Source organism: Convolutriloba macropyga, chromosome 13 (genome assembly GCF_964194025.1).
Source record: "Convolutriloba macropyga chromosome 13, txConMacr16.3, whole genome shotgun sequence".
In the NCBI taxonomy this organism is placed as follows: Eukaryota; Metazoa; Xenacoelomorpha; order Acoela; family Convolutidae; genus Convolutriloba; species Convolutriloba macropyga.
In genome coordinates this window covers 30,187,037-30,213,261 of record NC_134480.1, presented here as the reverse complement: position 1 = coordinate 30,213,261, position 26,225 = coordinate 30,187,037, and the positions used below count along the sequence as shown (strand labels likewise).

Here is a 26,225-nt window from a genome sequence, read left to right as displayed (position 1 = left end):
GAGCCCTTCGGCTTAGGATCCTCTAAGTAAGCATGCTTTTTGCAGAAACTGTTTTCGAGACATTACTTCATGGTGTCAAGGGCCACCCCCACCCACCCCCTTAGTTTACCCCCTTGCCCCGCACGCAAACCACGTTAGTCGGTTATTTTTAATTGCTCTTGAACGAAGTTCATAGCCATTATTCTGTTTTGTTTTTTAAATAGGTCTCCAATTGACATTGCTTACAGCTCATAGTAGTCTTGTGCAAGCTAGAAATAATGTTCACACCTGTTTTTGAGGTATATTTATTGAAAAATTCAAACTACAAAAGTTTACTGATTTTTAGTAGCTACCGTCAGCCTCTCAACGGCTATTATTTAGGCGCTCTCGTTTTTTTAATTCGCTTCACGTTTTTCGTTTTATCATAAGTCACGATTTTCACGTTGGACTTCTGATTTACCTCACTCACTGTTTCAACTGATTGGATATTAAATTCTTTCACGTATTGAATTACGCAATGTAGTGAATACGTTCAAAGTCAGACCAAAATCAAAAGAAACAGGATAAGCATATAAAGCCAGGTCATTAAGTCATAGTGCATTACGTTATCAAAGCTCTTTAAAGAGATTGCTAGCTGGCATTAATATTATGCTTAAAAGCGTTCAGTTTAGAAGCCGAATTTAGTGTAATCTTAGAATCTAACCGAACACGCTGAATTTAACACCAAAAAAAATTAACATTTGAAAAATTCGGTCAATTTCTATCTCTCATTTTTCTGTTTCAGTCCCAATGTGCGCCAAAGCGGCTCAACGGCGGCTATTTTCCGACAATTCGCCGGCTATGTTTGCAATTTTTGAAGGCTTGTTTGAGTTTTGGAGGCATTTTCGACTTTTTCGTTCTTTAGGGCCAATGAAACTTTTTAGGACTTGAAATTGGGTTTTTGGATAGCTATAGCTATCCAGTTTTGAAGATTTTAACAAATTAGTTTTGAAGATTTCAATATTAGAATTTTCGAGATTTTTTCTGAAATTTTTTTTATTTTGATCTATTTTTCAGTAAAATTTGCCATTTTTGATCGTTTTTGTGAAATTTGTAATATTTTTTAAGTTTTACTACCTTTAGCGGCCAATGATGTTTTTTCCAAGCTAGTGTTTGCTCTTTCAGTAACTTGCTTTCGTTGTACAAAATTAATCTCTGAGATCATTGGCTTTATAAATTTTTATTTTTTTACGTTATTTTCTTGCCTGTTTGTCTCTTATATGTGCAAACAGATCTGTGCAGACCCGAAAGCTAGTTGTTTTTTTATGCGGGAAAATTTTTGTTTGGAATCTATAAGTATGAATAATTTAGACAAAGTTGCAATGATTTTCATAGATTTTCATTTTTGATTTTGCTTTTCAATTTCAAATTTCTGAAGCTCAAGATCGCCAATTATATACTTCTTGAGCTCGCTGCTGAGCTGATGAGTACTTTTGATATAAAGACATTGACATCAAGAATCTCTTGCGAAGCTTCAGATTTTTTTGTTCTAATTTCTAGTTTTTACTTCACATGCCTCTTTCTGACGATTCCACGTCTTCCTTATGAATTTTGTCTTTTTGATTCGTACTGATTATTTAGTCTGTCAGTGGAGTATAGCTGGTCATTCAATTCTCTGTTGCTTTTGAGAACTTGTCAAACAATTGTTTTTTAATTTTACGCTTAGAGCACTTTTTACATAAGTCACGAGTTTCGCGTTTCATTTCTGATTTACCTCTAGTCAATGGATTTACTGTCTAGTCAATGGATTTTGAATCCGGTAACTAACTCAGTGATATACGCAATATAGTGGATACGGTTAAGGTCAAAAGAGCATAATCAAATGAAACGGGTAAACTTATAAAGCCCAATTAACTTTTGAGTGCCTTATGTTATTAAAGTTTATAAGCGATTGCTAGCTGGCATTAGTATTAAGCTTAGTAGCTTTGACTTTAGAAGTTTAATTTTATAATCAAATACATCTTAATGCACATCAAATTAGAACACTGTTTATCACTCTGAACGTTTTGTCCGTTTTTCTCTTCGATTTCTTTTTGTTTCAATCCCGACGTGTATAAAGCTGCTCAATGTTGGCTATTTTCTGGTAATTCTCAACTTTTAGTTTTGCATATTAATTTTGTCTATTTTTTCACGTTTCCTTTAATATACTTGAACGGAATTTGAAGCTATTGTAAACGTGTTTAAGTTTTTGCAGAATATTTGCTGGACCCTTTTTGTGCTTTTTGTCCTAAGATATTTTTGCGTTCCCTTGGGCGATCTGACCTCTGGAGTCAGGTTTTCATAGTTAGCCTCTCATTTTTTTTACTGATCTAATTTTCATAATTTTATAATCTTACTCTTACTGCACATCAAATTAGAACACTACATATCACTTTGTCCGTTCTGTACGTTTTCTTTTTTGTTTCAATAACGAAGTGTATAAAGCGGGTCAATGTTTCCTGGTAATTCTCAACTTTTAGAGTCTTTCATGCTTAACCTCTCATTTTTTACTGATCTAATTATTTCCTCATTCATAACTATTTTGTTTCTAACTATTTTGTTTCTAACTATTCAAACTCAGATTTGCAGCTGGAGAGCACGAATGCCAGCCCCTCTTGTTGCGGTAAATTCAAACCCATTAAAAGTTCTCCCCTCTGAATTAAATTGCGCCGCCGTTAGTTTGAGAGCAGTTCGTGCAACATTAGTCAATTAATGTTTAATAGCCGCCGTCAGCTTCTCAACGGCTGTTATTTAGGTGTGCTCTCCTTATTCGCTTTACTTTTCGGTCACGTTTTTCGTTTTTTGAAAGTCACGACTTTCTAGATTGACTCATGGCTCACCTCACTCAATGTTTTGCAGAGTAGTGAATGCTGTCGAGGTCAAGAGAGTGAAATCAAAAGAGACGGTATAAACCGATCAAACCTTTTCATAAAGTCAGTGCCTTAGGTTGTCCAAGTTCCTTAGATGGATTGGTAACTGACATTAGTATTCAGCTTAATAGCCCGTAGTTTAGAATTAGATTTTTTGTTTGAATCTAACTAAAACTGCACATGAAATTAGAACATTGTTGACACTTAGAAACAACTCTCTCAATTTTTATCTCCTTTTGTCTGTTTCAATCACTTTGTGCGCCAATGGGGGTCAGCAGCGGCTATTTTGCTGGCTATATTTTTTAAGCCTGAGAATGCAAATAGCTGCAAAGTGATAGCTGAGACAACTATTGGCTTTCTCTTTGGCTTTCTACACTTCAAAGAATTTTAATTGTATTGGAGCATTGTCTTTTTCAAGATGTTTAAAGTTTTTCATATGGTTTAATTTATGATTGTTCACGCCGAAACAGGAAGTGGAACGAAACTCGGATGGTATTGCGGCGTAAAATTGCACACCATAATTTTAAAGCAGACTGAGAAAACGGTGTTTGAACAAAAATTCGCTTTCTCTCGTGGTTTTTTCTTCACATTTACGATTTTCTTCACATGGTCTAGTTTATTCTAGAAAAACTTTCAGTCTAGAATTTTGCTTTGGCTTTTTGTGCTTTTTCTTTTTAGCTTTATTCGGCTTTCTTGTTAAGCTAATTTTCCGAGAGATACAGAAATGACACTGGGGACTTCAAAATCTCTTTCAAAAACTTTTGGTTTGATTGCTTTTTATCGTGCTGAATATACTTGTTGTATCCGCTTTTAACGAGTAGTTGAAGCATAGAAACACACTAGTAAACACACTAGAATAATGTTGCTTTCTCGTCTGTTGTGTTTTCTTCGCATGCACATTTTGACAAGTTTCGGTATTTCGACTTACGATTGGTTTTTTTCCTATGTGGCTTTACCAATCCATGCATATTCCATGCTTGGTCTAGTTTTTTGTATACTCAATGAAAATTCTTTGTATGGTTTCAGGAGGAATTGTCCTGCTATGTTTTTTTGTGAAAATTTTTGTTACGACCGTATGATGTCACAATCACTTCAAATCTGCTTTTTCTTTCGTTCATGCAATTTCAACTGAAGTGCGTGCGTTACGTCATTTTTCAGTCTTACAAAAGCGAGTTTTATTCATTTGTGAGATTAAGTTTTTGGTCACATGTGACTTACTTCACTCCCAATATTGACTTCCTCACTCTGAAAATGACTTTTTTTTACTTTAGATCAAAGGGATAATTTGAGAGTAACTATTAGAAGCAGCAATAAGTGTGACAGAATCTTAATCAAAATATAGCATCTGAGCATTTAGTAAAAAAGAAGTTGTTTGGTCTGTTTCTTTTACGATCTTTTTGAGACTGCAGTTCTACGAAGCTATAGCGGCTATCTTCTGGCAATCTGCGAGCTATGTTCATCATTTGCCGTTTTAGCGGCTTTTGTAATACTCTTCAATTTGAGGAGAGTATGGGAAGTGTTATGGTCTGCGAAAAGTTTTGGTTACTGTTTTGCTTCAACTTTCCACTCATCTGACATATAGGAACGTTTTGGGTGACTTACACTCAATAGATATTTCGTATACAATTATAATTAACAATTCGTATCTGGCCATTACTGGAAAAACAGTAAACGGTACTTTTTTGGCAGATGGGATGTTTCTATATTGGGTGCTGACAACTCACCCAATGAGAGGAGAGTGCTATTCATACGGAAGGTTATCCATTGAAAAGGGACACTTTCTGCGTGACTATCATATATGTTTGTCTCACCCAATGAGTGGGGGGCACAGCCAATTTCAATACAGGCCATTATATCTTTCCACAATTGCAGTTGGCTCTAAACACCTTGGAAGAAGGCGTTGAACGGCCGGTCGTAGGTTCACTGTAGCCATAATTATCTTACAGGGCTTCCAATACTGAAGACGGCAAATTTAATGTAATTCAATTTCTTTTCATACAAAAAGAAGCGGTATGTGCTTGGCAAACTTATTGATTGGCACATTCAATTCAAGTGTTATTGCCATTCCGTCGTGATAGTACCACGCATGTCGATTGATTACAAGGTTGGCTGGCTATGACCCCTTGAACACGAATTTGAATTTCTATTCAGATGGTGATTTTTGGTACAAATAAATTTTCAAACTTTTAGTCCGCCTTTTGGCCTATTCATTGGTTCTTTTCACTGCATTGACAGATTCACCTCTCCGCCCGTTATACCAAATTTATGACGTTTGATTGCAATGTTAAGTGCAAGTGCCACGCCCTATCATTGAGCTTTATTTTGCGAACAGAGCAATGCGGTCATAGATTAAAAAGGTTTTGTGTACTTTTGAGATCAAAGCGAACGAAAATGAGGTTTTAATTCAAGATCAAAGAATGAAAAGGGTGCGGAATTATTGGAGAAATAAGGGCGGATGGTTTTGTTCGTCTATATTGAGAACAATATGCTCTCCAATTCCCCCCTTTTGAAATCAAATAGAAGTGAAAAATTTGACGCTGCATAACAAAGTATCGTGATAAAGGTGATTTTGTTTAAAAACACATGAAAAAATCAATTTTTTTTAGTAATGAGTTGTTTTGTAAAAGCACAACACCCATCTCTATTATGCTTCATGTTTCAGTTTTTTTATTGTTTCAGTCTTGCGCTGTAGCATTCAATTCTTGTTCCTTATCATAGTGCACTGAAGGTATGACTTCGGGCCGCTACTATTTCAATAATTATCTCATTGAACAACAACTTGGTTGCAGAAGGTTCCAGAACACAATTTTCGAAAGTACACAAAGATCGGATTATACTGAGCAATATTTATGAGCAAGTTTCACAAAAATCCTTAAAAACAATTTCGCTCAACTTAAACGTCTGCTTGCGATCGAAAATGTTTTCCCCATTAGAGTTATTGTGCGTGGAAAAATATTTTAACAATAGGTATTTGATAAATCAACCTTTGTTTGTTCTTGTTCTCGATGAAATGGGGGTTGCGAACTCTATTCCAAACCGGCTTTTTGGTTGAGTTAATTTGCCGAAATGTACAAGATCTACACAGAGGACCTGAAAAAATACTCATTCGTAAACGATTCCAGTTTTATTGCCTTTTCACGAGTGGATGAAGCATAGAAACATACTCGCAAAACATGGAACAATTTAGAAGATCAAAAAGCCGGATTAGAATTGAATCAAATTTAATTAAATATACAGTAAATATTAAGTCGAAGAAAAATTTACTTTCATCAACATAATTTCCAAATTTTTAATTGACATTTTTAAAGCCAGTGGGAAATTTTTTGGTCTTAAGAAAACGTAAATATCGTCAAAATTTCGAAGTTCGGATATTTGTGCATTTCAATGGATTTGTTCAATCTATTTGTTCCGACCCACCTCAGTGCTAGGAGGAACTAAATGTTCCACTGCGTCTATCGTGTTCTGTCAATTTTGGCTGAGCGATATATTTGACGTTGAATGACATGAGTTGTTTCATTAGAAAGCCCTTCGAGCACACATTATTAAAATTGCACGTTTTTTTTTCAATTTCGTTTTCTTTGATGGGTTTTTGAGATTTTAAATTTCGCAAATCAATCATTTGACATTTGATTCAATTTTGGTCACTTTTATCGTCATTTTTTTTGAAATGTTAAAAGCAAATGTTAAAATGTTTAAAAGCACAACACCCATCTCTATTATGCTTCATGTTTCAGTTTTTCTATTGTTTCAGTCTTGCGCTGTAGCATTCAATTCTTGTTCCTTATCATAGTGCACTGAAGGTTTGACTTCGGGCCGCTACTATTTCAATAATTATCTCATTGAACAACAACTTTGCGAAGGTTCCAGAACACAATTTTCGAAAGTACACAAAGATCGGATTATACTAAGATATCAAAATGAGCAAGTTTCACAAAAATCCTTAAAAACATTTTCGCTCAACTTAAACGTCTGCTTGCGATCGAAAATGTTTTCCCCATTAGAGTTATTCTGCGTGGAAAAATATTTTGACAATAGATATTTGATAAATCAACCTTTGTTTGTTCTTGTTCTCGATGAAATGGGGGTTGCGAACTCTATTCCAACCCGGCTTTTTGGTTGAGTTAATTTGCCGAAATATACAAGATCTACACAGAGGACCTGAAAAAATACTCGTTCGAAAACGATTCCATTTTTTTTGCCTTTTCACGAGTGGATGAAGCATAGAAACATACTCGCAAAACACCGAACAATTTAGAACATCAAAAAGCCGGATTAGAATTGAATCAAATTTAATTAAATATACAGTAAATATTAAGTCGAAGAAAAAGTAACTTTCATCAAAGTAATTTCCAATTTTTAATTGACATTTTTAAAGCCAGTGGGAAATTTTATGGTCTAAAGAAAACGTAAATATCGTCAAAATTTCGAAGTTCGGATATTTGTGCATTTCAATGGATTTGTTCAATCTATTTGTTCCGACCCACCTCAGTGCCAGGAGGAACTTAATGTTCCACTGCGTCTATCGTGTTCTGTTAATTTTGGCTGAGCGATATATTTGACGTTAAATGACATGAGTTGTTTCATTAGAAAGCCCTTCGAGCGCACATTATTAAAATTGCACGTTTTTTTTCAATTTCGTTTTCTTTGATGAGTTTTTGAGATTTTAAATTTCGCAAATCAATCATTTGACGTTTGATTCAATTTTGGTCACTTTTATCGTCAATTTTTTCAAATGTTAAAAGCAAATGTTAAAATGTTTAAAAGCACAACACCAATCTCTATTATGCTTCATGTTTCAGTTTTTCTATTGTTTCAGTCTTGCGCTGTAGCATTCAATTCTTGTTCCTTATCATAGTGCACTGAAGGTTTGACTTCGGGCCGCTACTATTTCAATAATTATCTCATTGAACAACAACTTTGCGAAGGTTCCAGAACACAATTTTCGAAAGTACACAAAGATCGGATTATACCAAGATATCAAAATGAGCAAGTTTCACAAAAATCCCTAAAAACAATTTCGCTCAACTTAAACGTCTGCTTGCGATCGAAAATGTTTTCCCCATTAGAGTTATTGTGCGTGGAAAAATATTTTAACAATAGATATTTGATAAATCAACCTTTGTTTGTTCTTGTTCTCGATGAAATGGGGGTTGCGAACTCTATTCCAACCCGGCTTTTTGGTTGAGTTAATTTGCCGAAATATACAAGATCTACACAGAGGACCTGAAAAAATACTCGTTCGAAAACGATTCCATTTTTTTGCCTTTTCACGAGTGGATGAAGCATGGAAACATACTCGCAAAACATGGAACAATTTAGAAGATCAAAAAGCCGGATTAGAATTGAATCAAATTTAATTAAATATACAGTAAATATTAAGTCGAAGAAAAATTTACTTTCATCAACATAATTTCCAAATTTTTAATTGACATTTTTAAAGCCAGTGGGAAATTTTATGGTCTTAAGAAAACGTAAATATCGTCAAAATTTCGAAGTTCGGATATTTGTGCATTTCAATGGATTTGTTCAATCTATTTGTTCCGACCCACCTCAGTGCTAGGAGGAACTTAATGTTCCACTGCGTCTATCGTGTTCTGTTAATTTTGGCTGAGCGATATATTTGACGTTAAATGACATGAGTTGTTTCATTAGAAAGCCCTTCGAGCGCACATTATTAAAATTGCACGTTTTTTTTCAATTTCGTTTTCTTTGATGAGTTTTTGAGATTTTAAATTTCGCAAATCAATCATTTGACGTTTGATTCATTTTTGGTCACTTTTATCGTCATTTTTTTCAAATGTTAAAAGCAAATGTTAAAATGTTTAAAAGCACAACACCCATCTCTATTATGCTTCATGTTTCAGTTTTTCTATTGTTTCAGTCTTGCGCTGTAGCATTCAATTCTTGTTCCTTATCATAGTGCACTGAAGGTTTGACTTCGGGCCGCTACTATTTGAATAATTATCTCATTGAACAACAACTTTGCGAAGGTTCCAGAACACAATTTTCGAAAGTACACAAAGATCGGATTATACCAAGATATCAAAATGAGCAAGTTTCAGAAAAATCCTTAAAAACAATTTCGCTCAACTTAAACGTCTGCTTGCGATCGAAAATGTTTTCCCCATTAGAGTTATTGTGCGTGGAAAAATATTTTAACAATAGGTATTTGATAAATCAACCTTTGTTTGTTCTTGTTCTCGATGAAATGGGGGTTGCGAACTCTATTCCAAACCGGCTTTTTGGTTGAGTTAATTTGCCGAAATATACAAGATCTACACAGAGGACCTGAAAAAATACTCGTTCGAAAACGATTCCATTTTTTTGCCTTTTCACGAGTGGATGAAGCATAGAAACATACTCGCAAAACACCGAACAATTTAGAAGATCAAAAAGCCGGATTAGCATTGAATCAAATTTAGTTAATTATACAGTAAATATTAAGTCGAAGAAAAAGTAACTTTCATCAAAGTAATTTCCAAAGTTTAATTGACATTTTTAAAGCCAGTGGGAAATTTTATGGTCTAAAGAAAACGTAAATATCGTCAAAATTTCGAAGTTCGGATATTTGTGCATTTCAATGGATTTGTTCAATATATTTGTTCCGACCCACCTCAGTGCTAGGAGGAACTAATTGTTCCACTGCGTCTATCGTGTTCTGTCAATTTTGGCTGAGCGATATATTTGACGTTGAATGACATGAGTTGTTTCATTGGAAAGCCCTTCGAGCACACATTATTAAAATTGCACGTTTTTTTTCAATTTCGTTTTCTTTGATGAGTTGTTGAGGTTTTAAATTTCGCAAATCAATCATTTGACATTTGATTCAATTTTGGTCACTTTTATCGTCATTTTTTTCAATTGTTCATCAATTTTGCTATAATGTATTACAATTGTTAATGATAGTGTTATTGGTTTGACATTTAAAAATAGTTGAGGCTTTTTTGCCAACAGTACAGACCTTCCTAAACCTTAATGAGGGTAATTTGTACCTCCGCGTTCTAAAAGAGCGATTCTAGTTTCGCTTTCATTTGTTCTGTTTGGAGCATCATAATTTATTTCCGATAATCAAAGGTCCACCGGCTTCCGTAGTAGGTATAGATGAACCGATGTAACGGTTTCAAATGATGACTGGTAGCTTTTTTTGACTTTGAATATAATTGGGATCCATTATCCCCGCATACAAGTTTTTTTTATGATTTCTTATAGTTTTCCATTTGAGGTTCTTTTTTGTCCTGTCACAATATTATTTTTTGACAGGTCCCGTTAGCATTGAAAGGACGATGAATGGAACTTACAGAATGTTTGAAAAGAATAGCTATTGGTTGTAGTGATTTCTGAATTGCTTTCTTGCAAATTGAATTAATTTTTCGATAGAATTTTGATTGACTTTTTAGGTCTTGCTTCTATTGGTTGTTATTTTGTTGTTTTGTTTCTTCGTTTCAAGAATTACACCTTCCATTGGCTTACTAGGATTTGTATGTGAGTATACCTGGTATTTTGAAAGTTATTATGGTTGTAATGACCTTTGAAATTAATTGGTTTCAAAAAGTTTTGTTGAGCAAAAAATTCTGTAGATCAGAAGGTCGTGAGAGCTGTGTGGTTATTGCTTGTCTAGTAAGCAGGGAATATTCGGGGGTTCGAAACCCTTCTTTGTCCGAGTTTGTTTCCATATCCAAAAAATTTTGTTAAGGCTACACCCCTTTTAATTAAATCGCCCCGCCTGTCGTTTGAGCAATTTCTCCCACGTTGTTTTTAATTGCTCTCAAACGAAGTTTGTTGCAATTATGTTTGTCCTGTCGGTCTTTTTCATGCGATTTTTTGCTTGACCATTTTTTCGTCTGCGCATTTGACTTTTCGTCCTCATAAATTGGATAAAATAGGTAGCGCCCAGCGGGCATTAAGTGCTCTTAGAGCCTTTCAGCTCATTAGTTTTCAAGTATGTGATTCATAGAATCTGTTTTGGAGACTTATACTTATGATGCAAAAGGCGGTTCTTAGAGATTGACCCCCCCCCCCCACTAATGCCACCCCTTCCCATCCGCTGCGCTACTTTATGCACTTATGCCCCTTCAATTATGCTAAAGCTAGCCTCACTAAACCGTGCCTTGCTGCTGACAAAGCCAACCGATCGTCGGTCTTTTGAGAGCAGTTAGCCCGACTTTCGAGGTTATTTCAATAATGAATTGTTTACGGATCATTCATAATACAAATGGGCATTTATATATTTTATTAATTTTCAAATGTCACATGCGCTCCGAAAGGACACCATTGACCCCTATGGATAGTCTTCAGGCGCCTTTGCGAGGAAGATAAACTAACAGTTTATTAGCTTGATGCGGAGAAAAGGACGTACTATGTGTCTAATAAAACTTCAAATAAATTCAACACAATTTTTTGGAATTGAACGGCAGTGTACAGCTTAAAAATTTGATGGCCCCAATTAGCCAAAAAATAGATTTATGTCTGAAGAACCAATAACATAGTTTTCAAGGAAATTCGTAGCCAAATTTTAAGTTTGTTTCTCTTTCTTTTTTCTTAGCCTTTTGAAAAGAGTAGGGTCCATTGTTAACATGCAATTGCATAGTTTTCTCAATCTTACAGTGGTTGATCAGTTTATGGTAACTATCCTAAGGTGTTTTTTTCGTTTTTCTGATCTCATCAAACTTAATGAACTCTTTTTTTGTCGATTGCTTGTTCAGTTGTTTGACTTCATTCTTTTCGTATCACTTTCATGAGCAACTTTAGGAGTTCGTATATATGAAGCTATTGACTGCTGTAAACGTTGTTGTCTTTGCGTATTTTTTTAGTTTACTCAATTTTTCTTAGATTTTAGTCAGCAATCTATTTCCTTTGTTATTAATAGGCCGTGGGACACTTTTTGTGGTCGACCCATAAGCTAGGACTTTATGACTTACTCTATGACTGCCTTTTTTATGTGTCATATAAACTTTTATCATATGTGGTACTTTCCTCCAGAATAATATTCAGAAAGAACTGGTTAGTCTTTTCTGGATATTTTTCCTATGTTTGGCAAAATTTAGGCGGTGACCTAGAATTATGTCTAAGTAGCTGAAAACTTTCACATGTTTTCCGCGTATAATGAAAAGCCGCCATTACTGGATTTATTTTGTCTAAAAGACATATTTTTGTTTTTTGACATTTAGTGTTAGTTTATTTCGCTCTAGCCAATGTGTAAAATTGTTCAAAGCCAACTGATGCTTGCTGTCGTTTTTTCTTTCCCGTTGTTTTTATAGCAGTATCTTCAGCAAAAGATAATCTGTACTGTTTTCCGTTTTACATGTCATTTTTATAAAGAATGAACAGCAGCGGTCCAAAGATGGAATCCTGCGGTACTCCAAAAGACACTTCTCTAAATTGCAAAGTTTTTCCATTCACTTTTAGCATCTCTGTTCTGTCTTGAGTGCAGAAATGAAGCTATTATGATTAAAATTTTACCGCTCAATCCATAGTCTAAACATATTCCTAGGAAACTTGGATGGTCGACTCTATCAGATGCTTCTTTCAAGTCCAGAAAGGTAACCTTGATTTCATTTGCTTTATTTTGTTTTCACTCTGATATCCTGTAACAAGGAGACAATTGCGTTGGTACTGCTGTGGTTTGATCTGAACCCAATTTGGATAACTTAAAGTATCTTGAATTTTTCTATATAGTTTTTATTTCCATTGACAATTAGAAATTCGAATATTTTGCCAATGATTGGTAACAATGAGATGAGTCTGTAGTTCTCCGGTTTGCTGTTGTTTTCTTCTTTATGGAGCGGTGTAATGGATGCTTTTAAAAGACTTCTGAAAACATTTGTTGAAAAGCATCGTGAGAACCGGGGAAACATTTGCCGATACAGCTTTGATAAAGACGTAATTCAAATTATAGCAACCTATGATGTACTTCTTCGTAGGCTTAGAAATAGCGGCAGTAACTTTTTTTATATCAAATCTCCTGAAAAACAGAATTTGACGCCTTGTTTTGGTGGCTTTAGTGGTAAAAAAAGTATTGAGTGCCTCAACCTTCGCACGGGTTATAATTGGCCGATCACTGATTCAAATTTTTGTGAAGAAAAGAGTTGAGCTCATTGAGGAGATAATCACTGTCTAGTTTTTTGCAGTTTCTTGTAAGTATTTCACAATTTTTTTATTCTTTTACAAGCTTTAGCTCCACCGTGTAATGGTCGCTGATTTTAGTTTTTCAATAAAAATTTTCAAAAACGTCAATACCTGTTTTTGTCGTAATTGTTTCGCGCGTTGTAGTGTGAGGCTCTACATGAGCCAAAGCATTCATTTCCATGTGGTTAATTATCAGGGTCAATTTTTGCCGATTTCTTCAAGAAGTTAACATTTAGGTCCCCACACACGATTTGCAGAGTACTGGATGTTAATTATTTGATCAATATAGGGAGAAAGACTTTCAAAAGTTTCAGCTTTTGTAGCATTGGGCAGAGTCTATATACAAGTCACTAAGTATGTTTTTCGCAAGTTTTGTTCTACCAACTTACAGCCTGCAGACTGTTTGTATCAACTGAGGCAATTCTTTTGGTCGCTTTTTTGTGTACAAAAATTCCAACACCACCTCTCTGATAGATGTTTCTATCTCGAAGTAGTTCTGAAGAGCGAAACAATTTTTTGTAGCTATTTTTAACCCACTTTCAGTGTGGCAGGTTGCCACTGGCTCAACCTCAGTTTGACTAATAAAAATTTTGATTTCATAAATTTTTTGTTAAAGAGCGAATGTTTTGAAGATCTATCCACTCCGGTGTCGTTTTACCTAATGTGTCTTTGTTTTTTAAGACCTCCATATGTTCTTTTGTTTGCGTTTTTAGCATTATGCTCTACTGATGTTTATCTGGTTCTCATCTTAACTGAGAATTAATTTTTTTAACTTGAGATAAAGCACGGGCAAAAAACTAGTACTATTAAGGAAAGCAGGAAGTTTTAGGAAATTGCCAGAGAATAAATGGGAAAAAAATCTTGAAAAGAACAACAAATACTTGGATAGGTGTTGCTAGTTGCTTTAATAGCTCCGCGGAGATAGCAGAGTCTTTTTGTAGGCTTCAACCCCCCTTCTTGCAACCTAAAAAAATAATTTTTATCAATATACAGCTATTTTAATCAATTTATGCTTTGTTCCTACCAAATTTATTCTTTTATCCCTGAGAAATCTATTTGTGTTTGAACAGAAATAATCGAAACTTTACTAAAGTTAGTGAAAACAGAAAGGTTTAGTTGGTGTACTAATTTCATATAAGTTCCTCTACTCTCTACTGAAGCAGTGGCGTTTGTTTTGCGGCTGTGGCGATTGTTTTTCGTCGCTGTTGCGATCAGTTGCGTTTTTTTACAGCATCTAAGTTGTCCAACTTCTCAAGTGCTTATACTTTGACAAACTTGGTTTTTTCCATTTTGTACCAGAACTGAGACAACACAATTGTTGGTGCTCATAATTCAGTCTCGTTGATGTGCCTTGTTACATATTTCCTTGTTCAAAATTTTTTTGTTTCATAGACTCCTGCGGTTTTTGTACACATCGATTTTGTCCACATCTGGTAGAATATGAATCAATAGATAACGGTGGAAGTTGTTTTGACATTGTTACTGGGCAAGAGGTGGCAAGATTTTATCCGATTAAATTTTGAAAAGGGTTGCGTCTCGGGTAACGTCTACACTATTCCTTGTCTCAATTGGGGGAATCGAAATAAACACATAGTCTTTCCTGGAATGCGTTCCTGAGAGCGCAGGCGATCTTTAATGTTTTTTATTTCCCGCAATTTAGCAATTTCCTGTTCTTGTTGTTTGGTTTTTGAGCGCAAAAACCGAACCTCTGGTTAATTCGCTCACCTTTTCAGAATTGCTACTCATGAGTCTCTCATTGCATTTTGAAGATGAAGCTTCCATCTGCACACAACAGACACAATAAGTAGAAAAAAAACCTTTAAATGTAAAATGCAACGTTGATATAATATAGTTTAAGGATATTGTTCAAATCGATGTTCTTTTTATGATCTTCAGCTAAAAACGGGTGCTTTTGGAACATAAATGTGAAGGTCAAAACCGGCAGAATTGTGTGAATGCAATTGTTGTTTCTGTTATGCGTTAATTGCGTTTCGATTTGCTTTATTCAATTTGTTTGCCATATTTTAATCTAATTTCGTACATTTTCGTTGCTGATTTTCGCATTTTTAGCTGATTTTCGTTTGCGACTGATCCTGTCCTCTTTTTAGTGAATTGATGAGTGGAACTTACGGGTGTTTTAAATAAATCACTTGTGGTTGTAGTGATTTCCGAATTGCTTTCTTGCAAATTGTGTCAAATTTTTGATAGATTTTTAATTGCCATTTTGAGTTTTGCTTCTATTGGTTATTTTTTTTATTTTCCCATTCCTTTGGCTTCCCAAGGATTTACAAGTTAGCCTCCTGGTGTTTTTTAAAAGCTAATGGTTGTTTAGACTTTTCAAAAAATTATATGGAACACTAAGTGGTTTTTTTTAGTTCTTTTAAGAATTTTAATTTGAAAAATTGCATTAATAAACCTTTGCTGCTGTTTGCTGGTATTGGAGTTTCGTTAATGACAGGTCACGTCGGGCGTCTATTGTGGTTATACTTGTTTCATATAGTGGTTAAAGTTGATAACATTTTTTTTCTTTTCCACCAATTATATTTTTGAAGAGTCGGTGGGCCTTTATTTTACCTCTTCGTCATTTGGTAGACAGATAAGTCAGTGATGAGCGGGGTGGGAACGTTATGTGCGAACGCAAAGTACCTGACCTCCTTGTTTTAAAATGTTTGTTTGGTGGGTATTATATTTTCAATTTTAATTTCGTGAATCAAGAGAAAGCTGACTTTCAAATTGGTTGCATATTGTGATTTCTATTATTATTAATTCGGTCCTCTGAGAGTAGTGTTACTGCAAAAGATTGATTCGAAATGTTTGTTTTTTGAGAAGAGATCAACGTTGAAGGCAAAATTTTTTGGACCTGTGGCATTCTACCTTTTTCAATGGCAGATGCATTTTGAGAGATGTGATTATTTTTGTTGGTGTACTCCATACTATCAAACTAAACTGTCTTCAAAAGTGTAGTCACGGAAAATTGAAAAATGTACTTAGTCGGAATGGAATCCTTGTGGCGTAATCGGAGTAAAGAACGCAAAGATGAGAAAATATATAGTATTAGGCGTTTGGCATTGGGCAAATATAAGGACACATTGAGCTTTTGCTCCCAGTATGATCATTTTTCCTTTTCAATGTAAACACAAAAGGGTTTCTTTCAATGTCAGGCCGTGGGCCAAATAATTTAGGTTATATACAATTGATATTTCCTTCAATTCACACTTTACAACCTATTATTTGAGCGTTTAATTTGGAGCGTTTCTTTTTCTTGGCGATATAATTAAATTGCAGCTTCAAGTCTTCTTATAATGTTCCAATTAGTCATGTTTCACCAAATGAGAATTTTCTCCTTTTGCCCTAAAAGGTTGATAGTGGATGAACAGATGCTTTGTTCAGATGAAATCGCATAAAATAGGATCGCTAAATTGCGTGGTAACGGATGTGTAATACTGGTTTGTGAAGAGATATTGACCTTTCTCCGTTGAGAAGCGGGAAAAGCTGCCCTTGTGTAATTTCACCCCCGTTTTGCTCCATTAAAAGAAGGAATTTGTAATTGTATTCTCGGGGTTGAAGGCAATGATCAGTCTTGACGTATAAGCTTGAGAGTGGCATATACAGCCTAGCTTGCTTTCTGCTTTTCTCGATAGCATGACATGAAAAGTATTAGTTACAGTTATAGCAGTTACAGAAAATGTTCCAAAAATTGGCTTAACAGAGAGAAATATCAATTTAACAAATAGATCACTACTGTTTACTTGACGGCGTCAGCCTCTCAATTGGATTGCATCGCTGCTGTCTTTTTTCACAATCAGACTTTTTGGATTATATTGGTGCGCTCTTTTTAACAATCCAGAGGATTTGGATTATATTGGTGCGCTGTCTTTTAAGATCTGATCACACTTTTTCCGACTTTTTAATGTCAATGTAAAGTCAAATTTTAATCACGGTGGAGTAGTAGGGGGAGCGACAAAGCGAGTGGTTTTGAAGCGTGCCTTTCTTCAAATTACCGTTAAAGTGAAGTGGGAATTTTGTGTTTGAGCAAGATTTCTGGTTGCGAAGAATTTTTTTTCCGCAAACGCAAACTTGGCTGTCTCTCTCTCTTGATTTTATAACTAGTGGTTTCAAAGGTAATACTTGTTAATAGCCGCCCTCATCTTCTCAGCCGGCTATTATAGCGCTCCTATTTTTTTTACAATTCAAAGAATTTGAATTGTATTGGGGCGCTGTCTTTTTTTACGACTCGAAGAGGAGTATTGGAGAAGTCCTTTTTTTAATCAATTTTATTGGAGTGAATTTTGAAGCGGGAAATGAAACGCGTGAAAAAATTTAGAGTGATTTGGTTGCTGAACAAAAGTAAAGAGCGGAGCGAAAAGAGAGTTGTTTTTCGTTCATACAGCTGTTTTTGAGAGAGCGAGAAATTGATGTGTGAAAAAATTTTCTCTGAGCGAGCGAAATTTTTTTGTTCACGTGCGGCTTTTAAAAGCAGTTATTTGCAATTTTTCTTGTTTATGAGGTTTGATTATGATATTGTTTTTGATTTGGGCTCGTTTTGATAGGCATTGAAGGTTTCAAGTAGTTAATTTGAGTTTTATGCAAATTTAGAGGTTTTGATCAGTTTTGCTGATTTTTCGACGAAATTTAATGTATTTTGGCCTTTTGTTTTGTTTTACTGCTTTAAGTACAATTTGCATAGAAGCTCGTAACTCAAGGATCATCAGGGATAAAAATTGATTACAATTTTGTTGTTATAAAACATTTTTTCTGAAGAAAAATGGCAGAAAAATTTGGAATTTTTGTTGTGATAAACTTATTAAAATTAGGTGATAGCCTAATTGTTGTGATAAACTTATTAAATAGATTGGACGTCTGGACAAATTTACAAACTGTGTATTTTCAGATCAAATTGAGCTAGGGACTTGAACAAAACATATCCGCCGGTGCCAGCATTGGTTCCACAGGATTATATTCCAAAGACCAGTCGTTCCTAGCTTGACGGGCACTTTTTGTTGCTGTATCTTTTCTGCGTCGTCGGTGCCAGTATTGGTTCCATAGACACTACCAGTCTTTTCATCCACTTAAGCCGGCGGTGCCAGTATTGGTTCCATAGGCTATTTATTAAATAAAATCTTAATGCCTCCGCGAACTCTTAACAATATCGGTTCCACCAGCGATGATCTAGTTGAAAAATTAATAGCATGCACGACTACGAATTGTCCTGTACATACAAAAGTTTTGGTGCCCGCTAATTTTGACTGCTCTCAACCTTTCACTTGCGGTTTTTGCTGTGCTTCTAATCAGTTGAAACATTCAAAATCGTACTCTGAAGCGGTTACGAATTCCTTGAAAAATGAGCAGCAGACTCGAGCAACACTGTTTGCTGAAATTCAGCAAGAGCAATCACGTAAAGATGCAAAAAGATTAAATTTAGTCGTAAAAGGGACAAAGCCATCTGAGAACTGTACTGGCTACGATATTGTTGAAAAAATTGCAAATTAAATTGATGTATCTCTCGTGTCATCTGATGTTCAATGTAAATGGATTGGTAAACCACAGCGTGATACAGGAAATCAGTTATTGCTTCTCAAGTTTAAAGAAATGATAAAACGAAATCAGTTTCTGCGTAAGTCAGTAGCATTGAGGGATTGTGAGAATTTCGATTGTGTATGTGTCACCAGACTTAACTAAAGCTGAGAGAGTACAGCAGTACGATTTGCGATTGCAGAAACGTCAATTTGAAAGTCAAAATCCTGCAAACATATACAAAATTCGTCGTGGTTGTGTACAACAACAGAATTGACTTCAGACAAAATGCTCCTCTCAAATTTCGATCCTCCTTCTTAACGTTCAGAGCATTCTATCGATTGAGAGAAGACTAAACTTTTGCCAGCTCTTAAGCTTATTTTCACCCACTGTTGTCTGTCTGACAGAAACATGGCTTGATGATTCGGTCAGTGATAATGGAGTTTTCGCAGCTCACCCTTATACAGTCGTTCTGCGATCAGATCGAACGGCCGGCCATCATGGTGGAATCCTAGTAGCAATGAGGAGTACCGCTTTCTTGGGTACTATTAGCTTAATTTATTATTCAAAGTGTGAGCAATTTTGTGTTCTTGTCTTAAGTAACCAGACTCTTACTCTCTGCATTATACTTGCATATCTACCTCCTCGAGGATCGGTGTTTTATGTCAAACCTGGTGTTACAGAAGACAAATTGCGAAGTGTTTTTGCCGATGTGGAGGCAAGCCTGAGCTGTGATCAACGCAAAGTTGTCCAGTGGATTATACTTGGTGATTTTAACTTTCCCAAAGTGCGTTGGGAGTCGATCTCTTCGCCTCATTCTGACGAGCAAAAATTGTTAGAATTTTTATGCAACGATTTATTGCTTACACAAATTATTGATTTGCCTACTTATAAGCTTGGAAGTATTTTGGATCTAATTTTTTGCTCCCATCCCGACAAATGGGACTTCAATATTGTAGAGCGATTGTGCTCAGATCATTATCCTATTCTTTTAACAAATGTTGACCTAGATTACCAATATGCAAGTGGGCACACTTATACGATCAGTTCTTTTAACGAGGCTAAATTTTCTTCGCATCTAACACTCTCACGATCTTTCGCTCAGGAATGCCACAACTTGAATCCTGATTTCCTATCAACGTTCTATCGTAAAGTATTTTGCGCTCTCAATCAAAGTCTTAACAGAAAACGGAGAAAACGCTGCGAAGCTCCATTCTATTATTCATCGCAGGCAATGCATTGTTTAGATAAACTAAATAGAGCTCGAAAACATCAGAAAAATACAGTTGAATGCCTCGAAAAGGAGCTAATGATTCTTATTGACATTGACAATCAGGTCTTGTTGAACAGTAAACAGAGGTTTGATACAAATGAAGCGTTCGCTATGTTGAAAAGTTTAAATGGTAGAAGTTTCTTCCCTAAACAAATGTTCTACAAAAACGAGGTGTCTTTTGAAGGGTCAGTGAAAGCAAATCTTTTCAACAAATTTTTTCAATCAGTTTTTCAACCGAAAACTGAAATACGATTGAATGACCTTGTGTGCGGCAATGAGATCAAATTATCTGATGTTCAGTTCAGCCTTGACGAAATTCAAAATTATCTTTTAAGGGTCCCCAGTAGCGCGACTCCTGCTTTTGATGGTATACCGCCGACAATTTTAAGTAAAGCGGCACATACATTAGCACCATTCGTCCATTTTGTTTTCACATATATTATTCATTCACAATTTTGGCCCGAGAATTGGAAATGTGCCTATGTTACCCCTATTCACAAAAAAGGACCTCGAGCGGACGTTGAAAATTATCGGCCTATCTCAATACTCCCGAGGTTATCTTTAGTTTTAGAGAAAATTCTGTTTCTGTTTATTTATCCAAAGATTAAAGATCGGCTGAATCCTAGACAACATGGATTTCGTGCAAAACATTCTACAGTTACGCAATTGCTCACATTTCTGCATGAGTTATATCTGAATTTTGACGGAAACGTGGAACAAGTTGTTGTTTATTTAGATTTCAGCAAAGCTTTTGATTCTGTGGACCACTCCACTCTGCTTTCGAAAATTATTCAATTTCGTTTTTACGAAAATTTTGTAAAACTTGTTAATTCTTATTTATCATCTAGACGTCAATGTGTTAAATTAGATGGTGTTTTATCAGAGAGCCTCCCAGTTACTAGTGGTGTTCCTCAGGGAAGCGTATTGGGACCGCTTTTCTTTTTAATTGTTCTTGATGATATGATTGACGTACCCGAAGTATCAAAAGTTTTCTGCTACGCTGACGACACGAAATTGCTCTGCCATGGCGAATTCTGCTTGAATAGTGCTCAAAATGATCTATGCTCGTTGCGGTTATGGGTCTATTGTAACTATTTGTCTTTTAATTCAGCTAAAAGCTGTTATTTACATGTTAGTAGAATGTCATTGGATAATATACTTCTTGGTGATGTCGAGATTCCTTCGCTTGATAATATTACGGATCTGGGAATTGAGGTATCCAAAACGTTGAAATGGAGTCTTCATATTCAAACAAAAATAGTAAAAGCTCGTCGATCGTTCAATTACTTGAAGCACAGTGTTCCGTTCAACCTCCCATCTGGAGTTAAATTCAATTTATTCAAGGCATGTGTTTTATCGGTTCTTCTATATGGATACCCTGCTTGGTTTCCTGAAATTTCTGATCTACGGAAGTTAGAACAGCTCAATATCCATGGCCTGCGTTGGTGCTTTGGTTACAATGACTACTCCTCCCTGCTAAAATTATCCAACTCTCTGCCAATATGCTATCAACTCATCGAGCGTGACATACGTGTTTTTACGGCAATCTTAAACAACGAGAATTGCATATCTTTTGACAAATTTTTCAAGTTGGACTCAAAGGATTTAAACCTACGAACACTTGATCTTGAACGTCTGGCGCTCACACGAGCTAAGAAAAGATGTACGGAAAAATCGTTTTTCTTCAGAGTTGAACGTATTATAAATGACGCCGCGGATTTACTTAATGTCAGCATCAATTTTTTCAAGGATACTTGCAAATCCATAACCGCAACTCAAAATCTGCTAATGGCAATGAGAAATGATAAATATGATTTTGACTTATCTTGCACGTGGTACTTTAGGTGTAGATGTAGTTTCTGTATAGCATGACTCTCTGTTTAATTAATGTTTTTCTAGATGTTACATAATTTATATCATTTTTATCTTTGTTATACCATTTGTATCATCATCCTTGTTTATACCCTCAGAAGGTAATTGAACTCTTATACTACTACTACTACCACTACTACTACTACTACTACTACCACTACTACTACTACTACTACTACTACTACTACTACTACTACTACTACAATTTTAAATTTTTGGCTTTTTTTCGTTTTTTTTCAATGCTAGACAATTTCATTAGCTTGTTATGACTTGCCCATTTTTTCGCGAGCATTTCATTGCTCTATTTGCTCAAAGTAACTTTATTTGGCTTTCTTTTTTCTTGTAAATTTTAAAAAACACCTTACTTTTTCTCGTTTTTTATTTGTACAATTTGGTTTTAAATGTCGTTTCTGTTCTTCCTCAACCTTTGATAGCATTTGAGGAGTTTTCTAGTGGAAGTAAAATGTTGTAGCTCTTTTGGATGTCTCTCATTCTGATTGATATTAGTTTCGAGTTGTTTTTAAAGAAAATCGAGTAAATCAGAGCTAATTTTGGCCACTTTTTGTCTTTTTTCTAAGTTTATTGCCTATTTCTTCCAATTTAATGTTTTTTGTTGGTAATTTTTTCTCAAAAAAGAGCATTTTTGTAGGTGTCGGTACTATGAATTTGCACTTGAAGGCTTAGCAGGGCAGTTTTCATTTAAACAAATTATACAAATCTCTAATTCGTTAAAGAGTTTTTCTTAGTCTTTTTTTTTAGTTTGTTGTTTAACGTTTCTCTGCAAGTACTATGTGGGCGATTGATCTAGCGAAATATATAACTAATTGATTTCTATGAGTTATGGATGGGAAGCTGCATGTTATCTTTTTGTAGAGAATTTTGTTTGGATTTTTAGAGAATATTTTTTGATTTGGTCCTTTGTCAAGTTTCCAGTACTCCAGTCTTTTCTTTGTGAATTGGTTACACTGTCTGTCGATTGATAATATGCTGGTGATGCATCTGATTAGTGAGAACAGTCAGATTTCTACTTCGAGTCGTTTCCGGAATTCTTCCGCCTATGTTTTTTTTTAAGATCTGTTCACACATTTTCATGATTTTTGAAGTCAAATTGGAGTAGTGATTTTGGTCACGCCGAAACAGGAAATGGAGCGAAAACGCGAGTGGTTTTGCGGCGTGAATTGTTTTGCTCTAATTTTAAAGTAGAGTGAGAAAACGGTGTTTGAACAAAAATTCGGTTTCTCGGTAGTGGTTTTTTGTTCACATGCGGCAATTTAACTCTGATTTTTACTGTTTTTTCGATTTTTTGGATCGGATTTTTTTAAAATGGTTTTCCCAATCCATTCACAGCTCATTCTAGGTCTAGTGTTTTAGTTTGAATTATTCATTTCTCGCTAGTGGTTTTTTGTTCACATGCGGCTGACATTGATTTTCTGTTTTTTTCTTATTTTTTTGATCTGATTTTTTTAAAATGGTTTTTTCAATTCACTCATAGTCCATTCTAGGTCTAGTTTTTCTGTTTAGTCAATGAAAATTCTTTGAATTGTGCGTGAGGACTTGTCCTGCTATGTTTTTTTACTTCGTCGAATAAAAAAATGTTTCGCTTTACCTCATTTTGCCGCTTTTTCAACATTTTGCGTGATATCTTTTTGACTTTTCTAGGCTAGTTTCTCTCTTCTCTCATTCTGCTAAAAGTGATTTTGAACATCAGTTGCTCAGCAAAGCAATTCAAAATGAACAGAGTCAGTATAGAAAATTGAAGTGAGAAGTAGAAACGGGATAAACCCATAAAGCCCAATTTTAGGTGCCCGCTATTTGAACGTCGTTCCTATAAGTCTTAGTTACCATCTCTAATGCTTATTGGTATTGATAGTAGCCCCTGTAGCCTCTCTCTAAGAAACAGAAGTACGTTATGTTCAACTACGAAATGCCATCAAAATAAATCGGACTTAAAAAATGTTTTTTTTACAAAAATCTTTTTTTTTCAATATCTTCTATTCTTTCAATCCCAATCATGCTTATTGGAATCAACGATGGCTATTTTCCGGCAATATGCCGGGTATGTTTTACTTAAAATGCATAGTTGTGTTTTTAACTTCATTTAAAGGCATTTTAATTCATTCGTTGATGGTTTGTGTGACGCTCTTCAAGTGCTCTCGAACGAAATTTAACGCAATTTTTGTATGTGTGTCCTTTTTGAGTAAAATTTTTGCCTTACCGTTTTCTAGAAAACTTTATCGATTTAATTTTTCGAGTGAGTTTTTGGCGCCTGACTTCTTGATTTTTGCTTGAGTCTAATCGCCTTTCTTCAGAAATTGAGTATGATGCAAAATCAAAAGCGATTGCAAGATAAGCTATCACAAGGTCGTGAGAGCTGAGTTGTTAATGCTTCTGTCTAGAACGCAGGAGTTCGGGGGCTTCTAACTCCTTTTTGCTTGATATTTCTGCTTGAACGTATGGAAAGTTATTAATGGCCGCAAAGCGATAGCTAAGGCTATCATTGGCCTTCTTTTGGTTTTTTTTTTAATTCGTCAACGGGATTTTGTTTTGTTAAGACTATGTACCTCACTCTCAAAAATGACTTTTCTTTTCAAAATATTGACTTCTGTTTACCTTAATTCAAAGAGATGAGGTCACGTTAGTGCGTGTCACTCTAATTGAATGGTATTTGAGGTTATTTTAAACATCTCAGCAATTTAAATAGTTTCTTTTTTGGTCTGTTTCTGTTACTAGCTTTTTGCATAGCTTCGAGGCTTTTTTGGTTAGTTTCTGCAATCTGCCAGATATGTTATAGAGTACACCCCATCTGAATTATATTGCCCCGTCTGTTGTTCGAGAGCAATTTATCCCACGTTAGTCGGCTTGTTTGTTTGAATAAAATCAATAAGTTTTTTGACGTTTGATTTTGTTGAAGTTTTTGTTGGTCCTTTTCAAAAATTGGTCTCAGTGGCTCTCTAGCGGGGCGTAATATAATAGTTTTAATTGATATCTTAAGTTTTTAATTACTTTTTCACACTTTGTTTTCACAAGGTATCAGTATTGTTTTTAGTCTTGCCCAGTTCTGTAGTTCATGTTGTTTTCTCATCACTTAGTCTCCATATTAACCGTTCTCAACGTTGGTTAATGTTGATAATGAGCTAGTAGTGAAAATTATCAGTGTTTTGGTTTAATAGGTATTGTTTGTCTTGACTTTGACATTATTTGTTTCCAAAAATTTTAAGTTAATTTTGGAGTCTTTCAAACGATGTTTAAAGCAATTAGTTCTTCCGACGCTTTTCATTTCTCCTCACAAACGCGATAAACGGGTAACTTCCGGAAAAAATTATGTTCTGTTAGAGCTTTTCGGCTTACTAGGCCTCACATTTGCGATTCAGCGAAACTGTTCTGGAGACATAGTCATTCTGTGAAGGGCGGGTCCTAGTGTTTGACAACCCCTCGCACTTAAACCTCCTCCCCACTTTAACACGTGTGCCTTCAACAGGCTGCGCTCACCCCACCTTCCTTCAACTTCAATTAAGCTAAAGCTAGACTCCCTAAACCCTAATTAGCTAATGACGAAGCCAACCGCTCTCCGGTGGCTTGAGATCTTTTCGCCCAACGGTAGGCTGTTATGTTCCGTGCCTTTTCCTGAGCGTTTTTTCTCATTTTAATCCCTCTATCTTCTCATCAAGAAACAGGAAAATGTCTCATTGCGGAATGACATCGTTCGCACTTTTTGTAGAAAACATTTTGCAGAAAAATTAATTATCATTTTGTATTCTTTCAATCCCAATCGGGGTTATGGGAATCAATGGCGGCTCCTTTCCGGCAGTCTGTAGGGTCAGTTTTACTTTTTGTGTGCATCAGATCGGCATCACCTTAAAAAGCCAAGCTTCAATACTATCGTTTTTGAAGTAATGATCTGAAGAATGCAACGAAAGTAACACGAAAATAATTAACGTATGTAGACGCTCTTTGGAGTAAAAACTTTGAAGAAAAATTGAATTAAATAATTTGTTCTGCTGATTGTGCAAGATAGTGATTAGTTTCGTTATGCTATAGCACTTTTGGTAGTTGTTTTGTTGAGCTTTGTTCGAGCAATGTTAATCTTTTATGTAAAAAAGTATATTACGAAAATGGCAATTAAGCTCGTTTTCATTTAATTGTTTGTTACAGATTGTGTGTGCCTTTGGCCGTGAAGAAAAACTGGACCGAAATACGTGGCGGACATTCTTCACCAAGTGGTCCAGGCCTCTTCAACAGGCCAAAGCATCCAGGGGAGCAGCTGGCGTATGGAATGTCATCTCGTGCACAATGTACGGCTACTCTAACAACAATAGTAACAACAGGACTGGGGCTGCCGCCATTATACCATCGGCTACAAATCAGACCGCAGGTTTGTTCAGACAATTGTTAGTGCCGACTTGAATTGATATCGTTTGATGATGATCGCAACTTTCTATTTTTGTTCGCGGATTTATTTGGGCTTTTTTGAAAGTACTTGAATAGCTCCTATGAACTGCTCTTGTAGTCTTGCATTTGTTTTGGGACTGGTCATGTGTTTTTAGAAGTTACCTGAAGGGAAATGAACATCTTTA

The 26,225-nt window shown here is 35.4% G+C and overlaps 3 protein-coding genes across 3 annotated transcripts in view; 2 read left to right on the top strand and 1 right to left on the bottom strand.

Annotated features, from left to right (window-relative positions):
- Positions 1-26,225, bottom strand: part of LOC142351580 (uncharacterized) — a 462,469-nt gene that overhangs the window by 356,656 nt on the left and 79,588 nt on the right. The window lies entirely within an intron of this gene.
- Positions 1-26,225, top strand: part of LOC142351856 (uncharacterized) — a 218,000-nt gene that overhangs the window by 150,024 nt on the left and 41,751 nt on the right. The window contains exon 10 of the mRNA XM_075404088.1: positions 25,804-26,023. Within this exon, the coding sequence (XP_075260203.1) occupies positions 25,804-26,023 (220 nt within the window). The remainder of the gene's footprint in view (positions 1-25,803; positions 26,024-26,225) is intronic.
- The window catches only part of LOC142351857 (aurora kinase C-like), a 74,834-nt gene continuing 66,422 nt past the window's right edge, over positions 17,814-26,225 (top strand). The window contains exon 1 of the mRNA XM_075404089.1: positions 17,814-17,844. The gene's annotated coding sequence lies outside the window, so the exon portion shown is untranslated. The remainder of the gene's footprint in view (positions 17,845-26,225) is intronic.